The sequence below is a fragment of the Mesoplodon bidens genome, assembly GCF_964165515.1.
Source record: "Mesoplodon bidens genome assembly, chromosome: 11".
Taxonomy (NCBI): domain Eukaryota; kingdom Metazoa; phylum Chordata; class Mammalia; order Artiodactyla; family Ziphiidae; genus Mesoplodon; species Mesoplodon bidens.
In genome coordinates, this window is record NC_138167.1 from 95,819,836 (window position 1) to 95,832,197 (window position 12,362).

The 12,362-nt window shown below is 35.9% G+C and overlaps 1 protein-coding gene across 1 annotated transcript in view; it reads right to left on the reverse strand.

Annotated features, from left to right (window-relative positions):
- The window catches only part of PTPRQ (protein tyrosine phosphatase receptor type Q), a gene marked incomplete at its 5' end in the record, with an annotated part of 199,997 nt that overhangs the window by 161,798 nt on the left and 25,837 nt on the right, over positions 1–12,362 (reverse strand). Inside the window, 5 exons of the mRNA XM_081249912.1 lie at positions 7,620–7,901; positions 8,045–8,152; positions 8,757–8,936; positions 9,040–9,201; positions 10,587–10,767. Coding sequence (XP_081106038.1) covers positions 7,620–7,901; positions 8,045–8,152; positions 8,757–8,936; positions 9,040–9,201; positions 10,587–10,767 — 913 coding nt within the window. The remainder of the gene's footprint in view (positions 1–7,619; positions 7,902–8,044; positions 8,153–8,756; positions 8,937–9,039; positions 9,202–10,586; positions 10,768–12,362) is intronic.

Below are 12,362 nucleotides of genomic sequence, written 5' to 3' on the forward strand. Positions count from 1 at the left end.
CAGTTGGTTGAATCTGTGGATACAGGGCCCACAGATACAAAGGGCTAACTGTACAAGAAAGAGGACTGAAAAACACTTAAAAATTGATTCTGCCTTTCATTAATAATGATAATAATACATAAATGATTAATAGATTCATTTTGATATACAACAAGATCTATGACAAGACAAGGATCCTCTCCTAGATATAAGGCTGCATATAATAACCTGGTAACAAAACAGTCTACTAAGGATACAGGATATCAATAAATAAAACACTAGTTTTCTGTATCTATTAATGTTCTTATTATATTGAATGTAATGGTCACAAAATGGTTTTCTACATATATTCAAATACTAATACTACATGTGGGATTCCAATTCTGCCAAAATACTGGAATAGATAAGCACTAAATTGAATGACTATTATAATTAAAAGAAGTAAAACTCTGCATAAAATCAACATTTTTCTTGTCACGTAAGGAATTGCAGAGCTGACAAGGGAGTTAGAAATTTCTGGTGGTCCAAAAACAAATGCAAAAAAAAAATGCAAAAAAACAAACAAAATAAAATCAAACAAAAAACAAAGTGAAAACAAGAATCCTGAGATGGAAGCTGGTACTAAAGCCTGCTCTGCCTTGGAGGGTACTGGTCAATCCTGGTGACTCTGAGTTTCTGTATTAACAGCTGTGTAGAGTGCCAGAAAAAGAACATAAAACCTTGGGCCAGAAGAAGGATAAAGGATACCCCTGCATCAAGAATTGGAACCCCAAAAGAATGCAATTTCAACTAGGGCCATGATATTGGCCAACTCTAGGGGCACCTTGAATTCTTCTGCAGAGTACCACAGAACTCAATGTGAGTGGTAACTCCTAGGCTTGCGCAATGTGGTGTATTCACTCTCAAGGACTAGGGGGTGAGAAGTAAGCCCACCGTGCAAAAGAGGCCAGAAAAGTAACTTTTTTCCTCTTGCTACTCCTCTGGATGAAGAGGTGGAATAGAAAGAAAAATTACACATTTTTGGAACTGTAAGCCTATCCCTATGAGCATATGTGGCCTAAATCCATACTACCCATATAGCCTGAAAAGACCTCTACTTCAGAATATAAATTAAAATGAATTTGAGTTGCCATTACTCAAAAGCAACTAGCAGAAGCAAACACACATTTTCTTGGAAGAAACTCAACTTCAACTCAGTCTACATAAATTTCCCACAGATGAAGTTTCAAGGAATATGAACTCACTGATAAAAGTCACATAACACACAGGCAAATCAGGCACCAATACTTAAAGCCAGCAAAGAAAAAGGAAAACACACACACACACACACACACGCACACACAGCAGTCAAACTTCAAAAGACTTTAGATATTGAAGTTATCAAAGAATAAAAATACAAACATTTAATATATTTCAAGAAATCAAACATTTGAAAGTATGAGCAAAGAATTCTTTAGATAATAATAAATAATGTAAATAACCAAGCAGATTTGAAAGAGACCAAATAGGACTTGTAGAATAGAAAAAAAATAACTAAAATTAAAATTCTCTTGATGCACAAAAAAAGCAGATTAGATATAGTGAAAATTTTAGCAAAATAAATTTACAGTATTGAATAAATTATCAAAAAGTAACTCAGAGAAAGAAAATGTAGAGAATATAAAATGGCAGTTAAGAGACATAAAGGATACACTAAGGGGGTCTAAGAAAGTAGAGAAAATGAAGAAGAAATATTTGAAGGGATAATGGCTGGGACTGATCAAAATTGTTGAAAGATATCAAGCTTCAGAACAAGGAATCCCAATAAATCCCAAGCAAACTTTTCTTTAAAAAATCATATTGGGCTTCACTGGTGGCGCAGTGGTTGAGAGTCCGCCTGCCGATGCAGGGGACACGGGTTCGTGCCCCGGTCCGGGAGGATCCCACATGCCGCGGAGCGGCTGGGCCCGTGAGCCATGGCCGCTGAGCCTGCGCGTCCGGAGCCTGTGCTCCGCAACGGGAGAGGCCACAACAGTGAGAGGTCCGCGTACCAAAAAAAAAAAAATCATATTTAGGGGCTTCCCTGTTGGGGCAGTGGTTAAGAATCCGTCTGCCAATGCAGGGGACACGGGTTCGAGTCCTGGTCCAGGAAGATCCCACGTGCCGTGAAGCAACTAAGCCCATGCACCACAACTACTGAGCCTGCGCTCTAGAGCTCGTGAGCCACAACTACTGGGCCCGCGTGCTACAACTACTAAAGCCCACGTGCCTAGAGCCAGTGCTCCGCAGCAAGAGAAGCCACCGCAATGAGAAGCCCGCGCACCGCAACGTAGAGTAGCCCCAGCTCCCCACAACTAGAGAAAGCCCACACGCAGCAACGAAGACCCAATGCGGCCAAAAATTTAAAAATTAAATAAATTTTAAAAACTCATATTTAGACACATCATTGTGAAAGTACAGAATACCAAAGAAGAGAAGATCTTAACAGCACCAGGAAGAAAACAGATCATCTATATAGGAATGACAATTAGACAGAAAAGTGACCTCAGTTGAAAAACTAATGGAATTCTAAACCCAGAAAAATTAACAAGAGCAAAATAAAAGCATATTCAGACAATCAAAAACAAAGAGAAAGCCATCAATACAACCTCAACAGATGAAACTGTAAACAATGCACTTTAAGCAGAAAAATATTTGCTGGAGATGAAAGATCACAGTTGGAAAGATACTGGTTTAAAATTGCCTTCATAGAACAGTAACAATAATCACTAACTTGACGGTTAAACAACATAAACAAAATATGTGCATATTACTGCCATTATAGAGCCCTGATATACGTCCTTTCCTTTCAAAAGAAAGAATAGAACCTTTTTAACTGGTAGTCTAAATACAATGGATATAAAAAATGCTACTAATAAATTTAGTAGAGAAAATTCAAAAGCCTTAAAAATGTAGAAACAGTACCCCCTCACCCCCACTGTTACCTGCTATGAAGTGCATTGCATCTAAAGCAGACTTAAGAGGAAAAACTGAGATAAGAATGTTGATATTTCTAAAACTTTGGGAAGAACTGTAATTCAGTACATAACTTGGTATAGCAACATATAGCAATATAATCCTACTATCCCTTCCCAAAGACTCAAAATCTTCTCTACTATCTTTCCAAGCCAAACCATTAAATTGAGAAAAATCCTCAACAACTACTCTGAATGCTTTCTTAGCCTTCTGGCTCTAAGAGAAATCTTGAAACTGCTTGAGAACACTACAACTCAGCACTCTTGGGTAACAGATAGCTATTTGTTTTTCTCTCATCATTCCTATAACCATAGGGCCTGGAAGTCAAGTATTTATGCTTTTCTTTGCCATATCCAGATCTATTCTTCTTCTTCCTGAAAAACTCGAGGTGTTACCCCTCCTTTAAGACAATCACCTAGTGGTACTCTTCCACTTCTCCACACGTCTTAAAAAGTGTATCACCTGTATGACTGACTTCCTCTCTACCACTCTCAGAGATGTCAACATTGATGGAAATGATCTGTGCTATTCCGTGGACTCTGTATTCCTCGAGCTCCATAATTTCAATAATCTTTTCCTCCACCTCACTTTAACCACTAGCCTACATTATTAATATCTCTAGGTGAATATAACCTCAGAGAGGCCTTTTCTCAGTCTTCTATCTCAAATAGCCTGCTCACTATTCTATAACTCTCTTCTCTTTCCCTGATATATTTTTTCAAGGAATTTGCCAGTACCAAAGATCATAAATATTATCTGTTTACTGATTTATTTTCTGTGACCCTTCTAGAATGTTAAGTTCCAGGAAGATAGAAATTTTGCCTTATTTACTGCTGTAACGATAGCGCCTAGTTCAGTGGTAGCACATGATATGGAATCCATAAAAATCTGTTCAGTGAATGAATAAATATGCTCAAAATGATACAGAATATATTTAAAACAAGAAAGAAATTTACAGCTAAGGAAAGTAAGTAAGACTGAATTGAAGAGCTCTTTAATTGCAAGAAAAAAGGAATTAGTGATGCTGTGCTTGAACTTTATAACTCAGTATAACTTCCGATTTTGAAAAATTCTCATTGGAATTTGCTCAATTGTCCCTCTGGAGTTAACTGCCTTCCACCAGTAGTCCGGATGCAAATATGCATCCCTGACCCCAGGCTGATATCCTTTGCATTTTTATTCTTTTATCCTTAGGGGATAACCAATGCTGGATCTTCAGGGAAAATAAAGCAAGACAGACTTAATGACAGTGATTTTGGAGAGTAATGATGCACTTAAAAGTTTTCTGAAATAGCATGGTGTTTCCAATTGTAGATGTACCACATAAAATAGACAACTCATGAATAAAAATTATTATGACAGTTGGAATAAGCTGGATCTATTAAAAATTTTTTTAAAAATAATTTAGGTCATGAAGATCCTAAAAGAGAAAGTGGGAAGTTACCCTGAGTATGCCAAAAGATTGTTGTTTGGCATACATAGTTTTAGTGTTATATAGAGAAAGTAATAAATGCTGTTCATTAACATGAATAAATGTATACAGTCCTACACAGAGCTTTGACCAACATCTAAGTTACTATCCATTAGTGGTTGTTGCCCCAAATCAGACTTATTCAAGGCATTCGGTTAAAGGCTTTACTGTAAAGAAAGTTATGTCTTAAAAAAGGAAAGAAAATATACATATATAGACCAGCAAAGGGTAATTTGTATGGGAACTTAATGTTCTTCATGTGGTTATTGTGCCCTAAGTATGAGAAAATATAAGCTAATCTCAAGTTTGTTTATCAACTGCACATTCTATACTTAAAACTTACATAAACACACAGACACACATTCAATCCACACAGACACACACACATGACAGCAACCTTACATTGATCTTTCCTGCTTGAACACAAGAGTATTTTACTTCCAAGCATTAGTAAAATAATCAAGATAAAACATCTGAACAAATAATGTACTCCTATTTGTAATTAGCAGCATTAACACATTACTGAGTTAGCATAGCTCTCAATTTCTCATGAAACAGTACTGAAAAGTGGGATCTTGTTTTTTATAGTAAGAGTAGAGGGTGTATTTATTGTATTTAATAAGAATATTGAGCCCTGGGAACAAACAGATAGTTGCTCCTGAGCACATCCTGCTTCAAATGACACCTTGAGACTGCTTAAAATTATAGCTTCCTCTTTTGCAAAAAGAACTCAACTCGGTGGTCCAACTGTAGCAAACATGATCTAGGAAAAGTCATTAATGTAGATTCCATTGCATATGAAACACCCAGTAATTTATATTAACTTTAGGAGGGTGGAAATTCATTTTCTTTTACAGTGCTAATATAGCCCAGTAAGGGTTGGTATACTGTAAATTATTTGTTGAATATTTGTTGAAAGCATGAACTTCTCAGACATATGTTTTTCATTAGGAATGAAGATAATAATACCTTATTGCTTTATTCTGGAATTAAAAAGGCAATTTTTGTGAAAGCCAATAGAAGAGCCCACAATGGTATGTTGCACGTACTTGAAAATATGCTTCATTCCTTGACATGGTGTAAAATGAAACCAGGTAGAGTAGATATTTTTCTCAAAAATACTTATTTTAAGTACAAAATTTATAAAAGTAATGAAGCATGCCAATATATATATATCAATTAAATTGCACTATAATGGATAACTTATAATAATAAAAAATGCTCTTTTCATTACACTCTTATTCCTGCCATTACAATTATTATCATCCTCTATGGTCAATTTTATTAATTTCTGTGACCAGTCTCAAGAGGATACTTTTGCTCAAAGGTAAGCTACTTTACTAGATTCCTAGTTCCTCAAGGTCAGGGACAAGGCCTCACCTATAGCATCTGTCTGAATCATAAGAAATTGTTGATATTTGGCCAATTATGACATATAGGAATAGCAACTCCATATGGTTCAGCCAGTATCTAGGCAATAAATATTTATTTTTTACAATGCAGGGATCAAACAGTAACTTTACAGAGTTGGCCTAAAAGTGATGCTGCAATATATGACTATAAACATAATATAAACAGTGCACTAAGATCATCAGGCAAATGTCTTGCTTTGTGCTATTTGCTCTTGCATCACTGAAACACAATTAATTCTTTGCTTGCATTATTTCCTTTATATGGGATACATCCCCTGGCCACCCAACAACCTCTATAATGTCCATTCCACCGACTCCTTAAGACTCAGGTCAAATGCTACCTCCTCTGTAAGGCTTCTCCAGGCATGTTCTTTCTGTGCTCAGACTCTGCACCTCTGTCTATACACATACCTCAAGAATGTATATAGACTATAACAGCTTCATCAAAGAATATATTCCCAAAATAATCAAATTATTTTTATTTAAAATATATTTAAAGAAAACTTACTTTTCTCTATTTTAAAAAAGAGTTTATGTTATCCAACTTTGAGATGGCTTATGTACTGTGTTAACATAACTGATATTACAATTTCTAAATAAAAAAAGTTTAATTACCAAAAAAAAAGAATGTAGGGACTTCCCTCGTGGGGCATTGGTTAAGAGTCTGCCTGCTGGGCTTCCCTGGTGGCGCAGTGGTTGAGAGTCTGCCTGCCGATGCAGGGGACACGGGTTCGCGCCCCGGTCCGGGAAGATCCCACATGCCACGGAGTGGCTAGGCCCATGAGCCATGGCCGCTGAGCCTGCGTGTCCGGAGCTTGTGCTCCGCAGCGGGAGAGGCCACAACAGTGAGAGGCCCGCGTACTGCAAAAAAAAAAAAAAAAAAAAAAAAAAAGAAAAGAATCTGCCTGCCAATGCAGGGGACACGGGTTCGAGCCCTGGTCCGGGAAGATTCCACATGCTGCGGAGCAACTAAGCCTGTGTGCCACAACTACTGAGCCTGTGCTCTAGAGCCCATGAGCCACAACTACTGAGCCCATGCGGTACAACTACAAAGGCCGCACGCCTAGAGCCTGTGCTCCACAAGAGAAGCCACTGCAATGAGAAGCCCACGTACCACAACAAAGAGTAGCCCCCACTAGCCACAACTAGAGAAAGCCCATGCACAGCAACAAAGACCCAACGCAGCCAAAAAATAAATAAATAAATAAATTTATTTTTAAAAAAAGAATGTATGTAGATATATGTATGTGTCTATATATGTATAGAATTTATATATATAGTCCTTATACATCTATATACATCTATAGATATACACCTACATTCAGCTTTACATGTATGTACATCTATACATATATATGTATAAATATAGATACATCTATATCTATAGGTAGATGTATATGGATGTATAGAGAATGTATATAGATTATATATAGTATAGGAGTCTACTCTTATGAACGTGTCTCTGCTATTACCTAATTTGAAAGCAACCAAATTTATAGGTACACTGAAAAGGCCTTTGATTTCTCAAGGTATTTCATTTGAAAAAATATCACTGATTTTTATTCTGGAGTTCCCTTACATGTAAATCAGACTTAAAAAATTTGCGCAGCAAGTCTTTTCCCACACTTTACCAGAAAGAGCATATAAATTCCTGGATTATACAAAACAGAATGACAGACTTTAGGTTATGTAAAATATAAACAATATGGCAATTATCAGCCATGTTTACTTCCTTACTATGTATTAAACAAACAAAAACTTACCAGTCTCAGAAGTCCTTACAGAGAGTAAAGAAGATAACTGATTGCCATGACCAAGTCTGGTATATGACCTTACAGAAATGTTATAGAGGGTGTAAGGTTTTAAGTCTCTTAAAATTATGTTTGTTGTTGAGGTGTTCTTCATGAATAAGGCATCGATAGTTTTATAGAGCGCTTCATAAGCAACAATAATCCCATTGGGTTTCTCAGGTGGTGACCACTTCAAACTTATTTCACTAGCAGTAACATCAATAACTTCAACATCTTGAGGTGATGATTCTGGTTCTGGGGGAAAAAAACCAAAACTTTAAATACATGTGTTTTTTCATGCTTATTACTTCAGACACTAAAGGCAGCATGAGGTAGATGGCAATAAGCATGCAACACCATTTGCTTCTTTTTATTAAAACTGCACCCGATACTCTTACCATCTTCTGGAGTTCTCACAAAGATGTCATTTGCTTCGGACAAAGAACTTTCTCCAACACTGGTTGAGGCAGCCACTCTCATTTTATATTTTGTATATTTCTTTAACCCTATAAGGACAACAGGCAATTTGTTTAAAGTCCTTAAAATAATATTCTTGTATTAGTGCCATTTAACACAGGACTAGTGAAAATAACTTATTTGGGAGACTGGTTCTCTAAATCAGCCTCCTTACAATCCCAATCTCCCAAACTTCCTTGGGATGAGAGCCTTTCCAGCTTGATGACGTTTTAGTTTTTTCCTAAAATATTAAGGCGATCATCTGAGGCTGAAGAAATCATTTTTGGCACACTGCAAGGAGTACAGTTGATTTGGCACAAACACCACGTCGGCTCAATTACTTCAGCTGATTGTCACATACAATCAATCAAGCCATCAATACTGAGTTATTTTGATGTACCAGGCATAAAATCCCCTAGGTTAAGAGTATATTCTTAGGATACCTGTTATCTGATGACTTTATTTGCAGACAAATATAGTTAAAGAAAAACACATCTAATCAAGTAATTTCTGCAAGTATTTTTCATGATATCCACGGGAGCATAGCACAACAAAATCTGTAATGATGCAACACGTGCCCTGTTGTGTTTAATGGCATAGAGAGATGTGCATTTTCCATCAGAAAAAGAATGTCGAAACAAAACTTTGTTCTACCTGTTATGAGAAAGCTGTTATCTATAGTAGTCATCTGGAATGCTCTGTTTGTATCCAGTTCCATTGCATAAATTGTATAATGAGTTATTTTTCCATTAGGATATTCTGGAGGATCCCAATATAACAAAATAGATGAAGAACTAATATTTTTATAGTTTATAACTTGAATGGAGCTTGGCACTTGAGAAGAAGAGTGAACAATTAATATGAATGAAAAGAAAAGTATTACAGTGTACAAGAGCAATATTTGCAGGTAATTATTTCAAAGGAAATACATTCTTACCTTGCTCATGTGTCCTAACATTGAGAACCGTTGGTGGTCCTTCTCCCATGATGGTGAAAGCAGATACACTAATCATGTGCTCAGTGAAAGGTACAAGTCTCCTGATAACGTAAGACAGCTGTTCAGCAGCAATGTCAGCGATATACTGATTCCTTGAAGTTCCTATTTGAAATCAGTTTTTAAAAAATGTTTGGCTTTGTGATCAAGATCATTCTTGCTCACACAGTGAAATTTTAAACCCAATTTTACATTATTCATTAATCTCTCCATGTAATCCTTTATATGAAAGGTAGATATATAATTAATAATAAATATGCCAAATATACCCCAACAATATACATAAATAGTTTGTGATCATAATATAGTTTTGCTAGTTGTTATACACTATCCCGGAACAACAGATTAGTGTTTTGAGAAAATATAACTTTCTAAAAAAGACAGGCTAGGAGTTTTTTCTGAAAAGACCATTAGGCAATAATATCAAATTTAAATATTATAAGTCAATGCTGCGTTATAATTTGAAAATCATAGAAATAAGGTTTTATTTGGACTCAAAATTCGCCACACATTTGCTAAATCCATTAGTGATTTAAAGCAAGCATGCTTATAAAACTGCCACATAAATATGTCTGGACAAGGATTTCAGAAAATGTTAGTTTTTTTAGTTTTTTAGAACTTGCGCTTACAATGTTTATTAGCATTTAGGCCAAACAAAGTATTTAAGGAAACATCTACATCAGAAATCATGGGCCTCTTAATTTTTAGTGTCTTCTAAAAATTAAGTCTTCTTTGCTCAGGAAAAACAGATCAATGAATCAAATAAACATATATTAAATGTAATGTGATACTTCTGCCTAATTCCATCATCAATAAAATAATATAACACTTTTAATTTGGAATGGAACAAATCAGAGAAAAGGCAGTAAGAAAAAATTTTTTTTCTCACTTAGTATTTTAGAAAAACCAGAGAGATAATTTAGATTTGTGACTTCTAACCAAGTATTTTTAATTCGCTATATATGACATTCTCTTTTTAGAGACAGTAAGATCCATTGACCCTGAAGAGCAAGTGTATACACTAATGACATCACCACATCATTGGGGTCACCTACACCTGTTTATCACCCCATGCACTAGAGTTGTAACTTTCTGACCTATTTACCTTCAGTGACATTTGAAAACCTATTAGTCAAAAACTGCAGAGAGTGTGAGGCCTGTAAATGATTTGAAGATATGTTAATCCCTTCCCATCACACCTGCTTTGGCAACTGTAATAACTGATTGTCTATGCAGCTTGGCTAGAGACTCTAGGGTGCTACTTTCTCTCCGAGGAAGGTCAGATGGGTTAGGAGGGGCCAGCTCCTGCCTGTGTGGCATTTCCATTTGCTGTATGAGGTTATCCGACAGTTAAAGAAGAAAAAGTCTGACTCCAGCCCATGGACCATTAATAATTGGGTTGAACTCCCAGCTAAGGTTCATATCTGTGCTAGCTAGTACTGGTGGTTTAAATACATTTCACAGAACAACAACAAAAGAAATGTACCTACCAACTGTTGAAGGCTGGTCTTCAGCTCTACTTCTCACAGGAAAGTTATGATATGGGTGACTGCTATACATAACTGAAGCAATCGAGTACAGGTCCGAAGACATCTCTGCTGAACCCTCAAATAATCCTGCCATTGACTCTACTATGTTCACAGTTTCTGGAGCCATGGGGCCTTTTATATACTGCAATTGAAAACAGATATTGACAAAGACTGCTCGTGACAGTTATGTTTAATAATGGCTTCACTCAAGGACTAGTTTCAAAAATCGTAATTCTGGAATCATGGTTTTTTTTAAAAAATAATATTATTTCCATGACTGCTGTCTCTTTCACATTCCAAGATTTCATTCTGAAGCTACTAAAATCCTGCATCATTGTACCCACTGTGATCAATTCCATATCTTAAGAGACCAATACTGTATTGTGGGAAAAAGGAGATAATTCGTTTCTGACTTAAGTTAGCTTCTTTATGGTAAAATTAGACATCCTCATGCAAAGGTTTCATGACTAAAATATTTTAACAGCTCACCCTCCCAAAAATAAGTGTTCTAGGCTTACTGCTTTATTAATATGTGTTTTGCTTTGCCATCTACATGTCCTCATTTGTATACGAGGTGTGAGCAGCCTGCATGCCTGGTAGATACATGTCACTAATAATAGTTTAATCTATCATCGAGAGAAGTTACAGACATGAACAAAATTACATGGCAATAATTTTCAAGGTTCAAGGCAGACCTATCCAAGGCTCTGGATTTAAGGAATATTCTGGGTAACTGTGATTGTTCCTAGATGCCATAATGTATCTCACAAGTGTCGAGTTCACCAAAGTGGAAAATAATGAAGTGAAAACAAAATATCAGGAGATTACAGATATACACAGTAGAGTTTTGTGTTGGGACAACAAGAGGACTCTCTCCTTTCTTTCCCACATAGCATAACAGATTGAAAGAGAATGAGAAAATGTGAATATGGTCTACGTTTCAGATGGTACCAAGACAATATCAGTAATTGTGTCAATTGTGGTAATGGAATTATTGAATAAATTAAAATGTCCATGTTTTGTAGGAATCCATACTTAGGCACATAAGAGGAAAAAGATATGAAGTCTGGAATTCATTTCAAAATGGCCGGCATCAACAGCAACAACAAGAGACAGCTGGGGCAAGAATGGCAGCATGCTGATAATTACTGAATCCAGGTGATGCGTTAATGGGGACACATTTTATAATACTCTTTTTTCCTCCATTTATACCAGTTCAAAATTTTCCAAAATGAAATAGCTTTGGGAAAAAAAGAAACTGTTGCAAGAACTACTCTCTTTTTGTCAATTCCTTTTCAAGTTCAGTTTCAAAACTCACTCCAAACCTTTTTAAAAAAGAAAATTATTCTATTCCTTCTCAATTCCCTGCTCTCATACCCTCAGAATTTGTAATTAATTCATAGTATAGGTTTTATTTATTTATAAAACTTGGGTACACCTGTGTTTTAATTATCTTACATGTTTGGGGATTGTGTTTACTCCGAGAGCCAAAAACAGGCTTTTAATTCCTTATTAACATAAAGCACTTAGTATTGTTAAAAAAGTAGTAGATACTCAGGAAAAATATCGGGAAGGCAAGAAATTTTAAGGCAGTTTACTTATTTAACGAGCTACAAAGACAGCTCATTTAAATACTAACTTTTCTGAAAAATAAAAAAATGGAGAAAAGATGCAAGGATATCTCTAGTTCTCCAAATGATATTTATAAAATAAAATTATCTAAATCTTGTTACATCT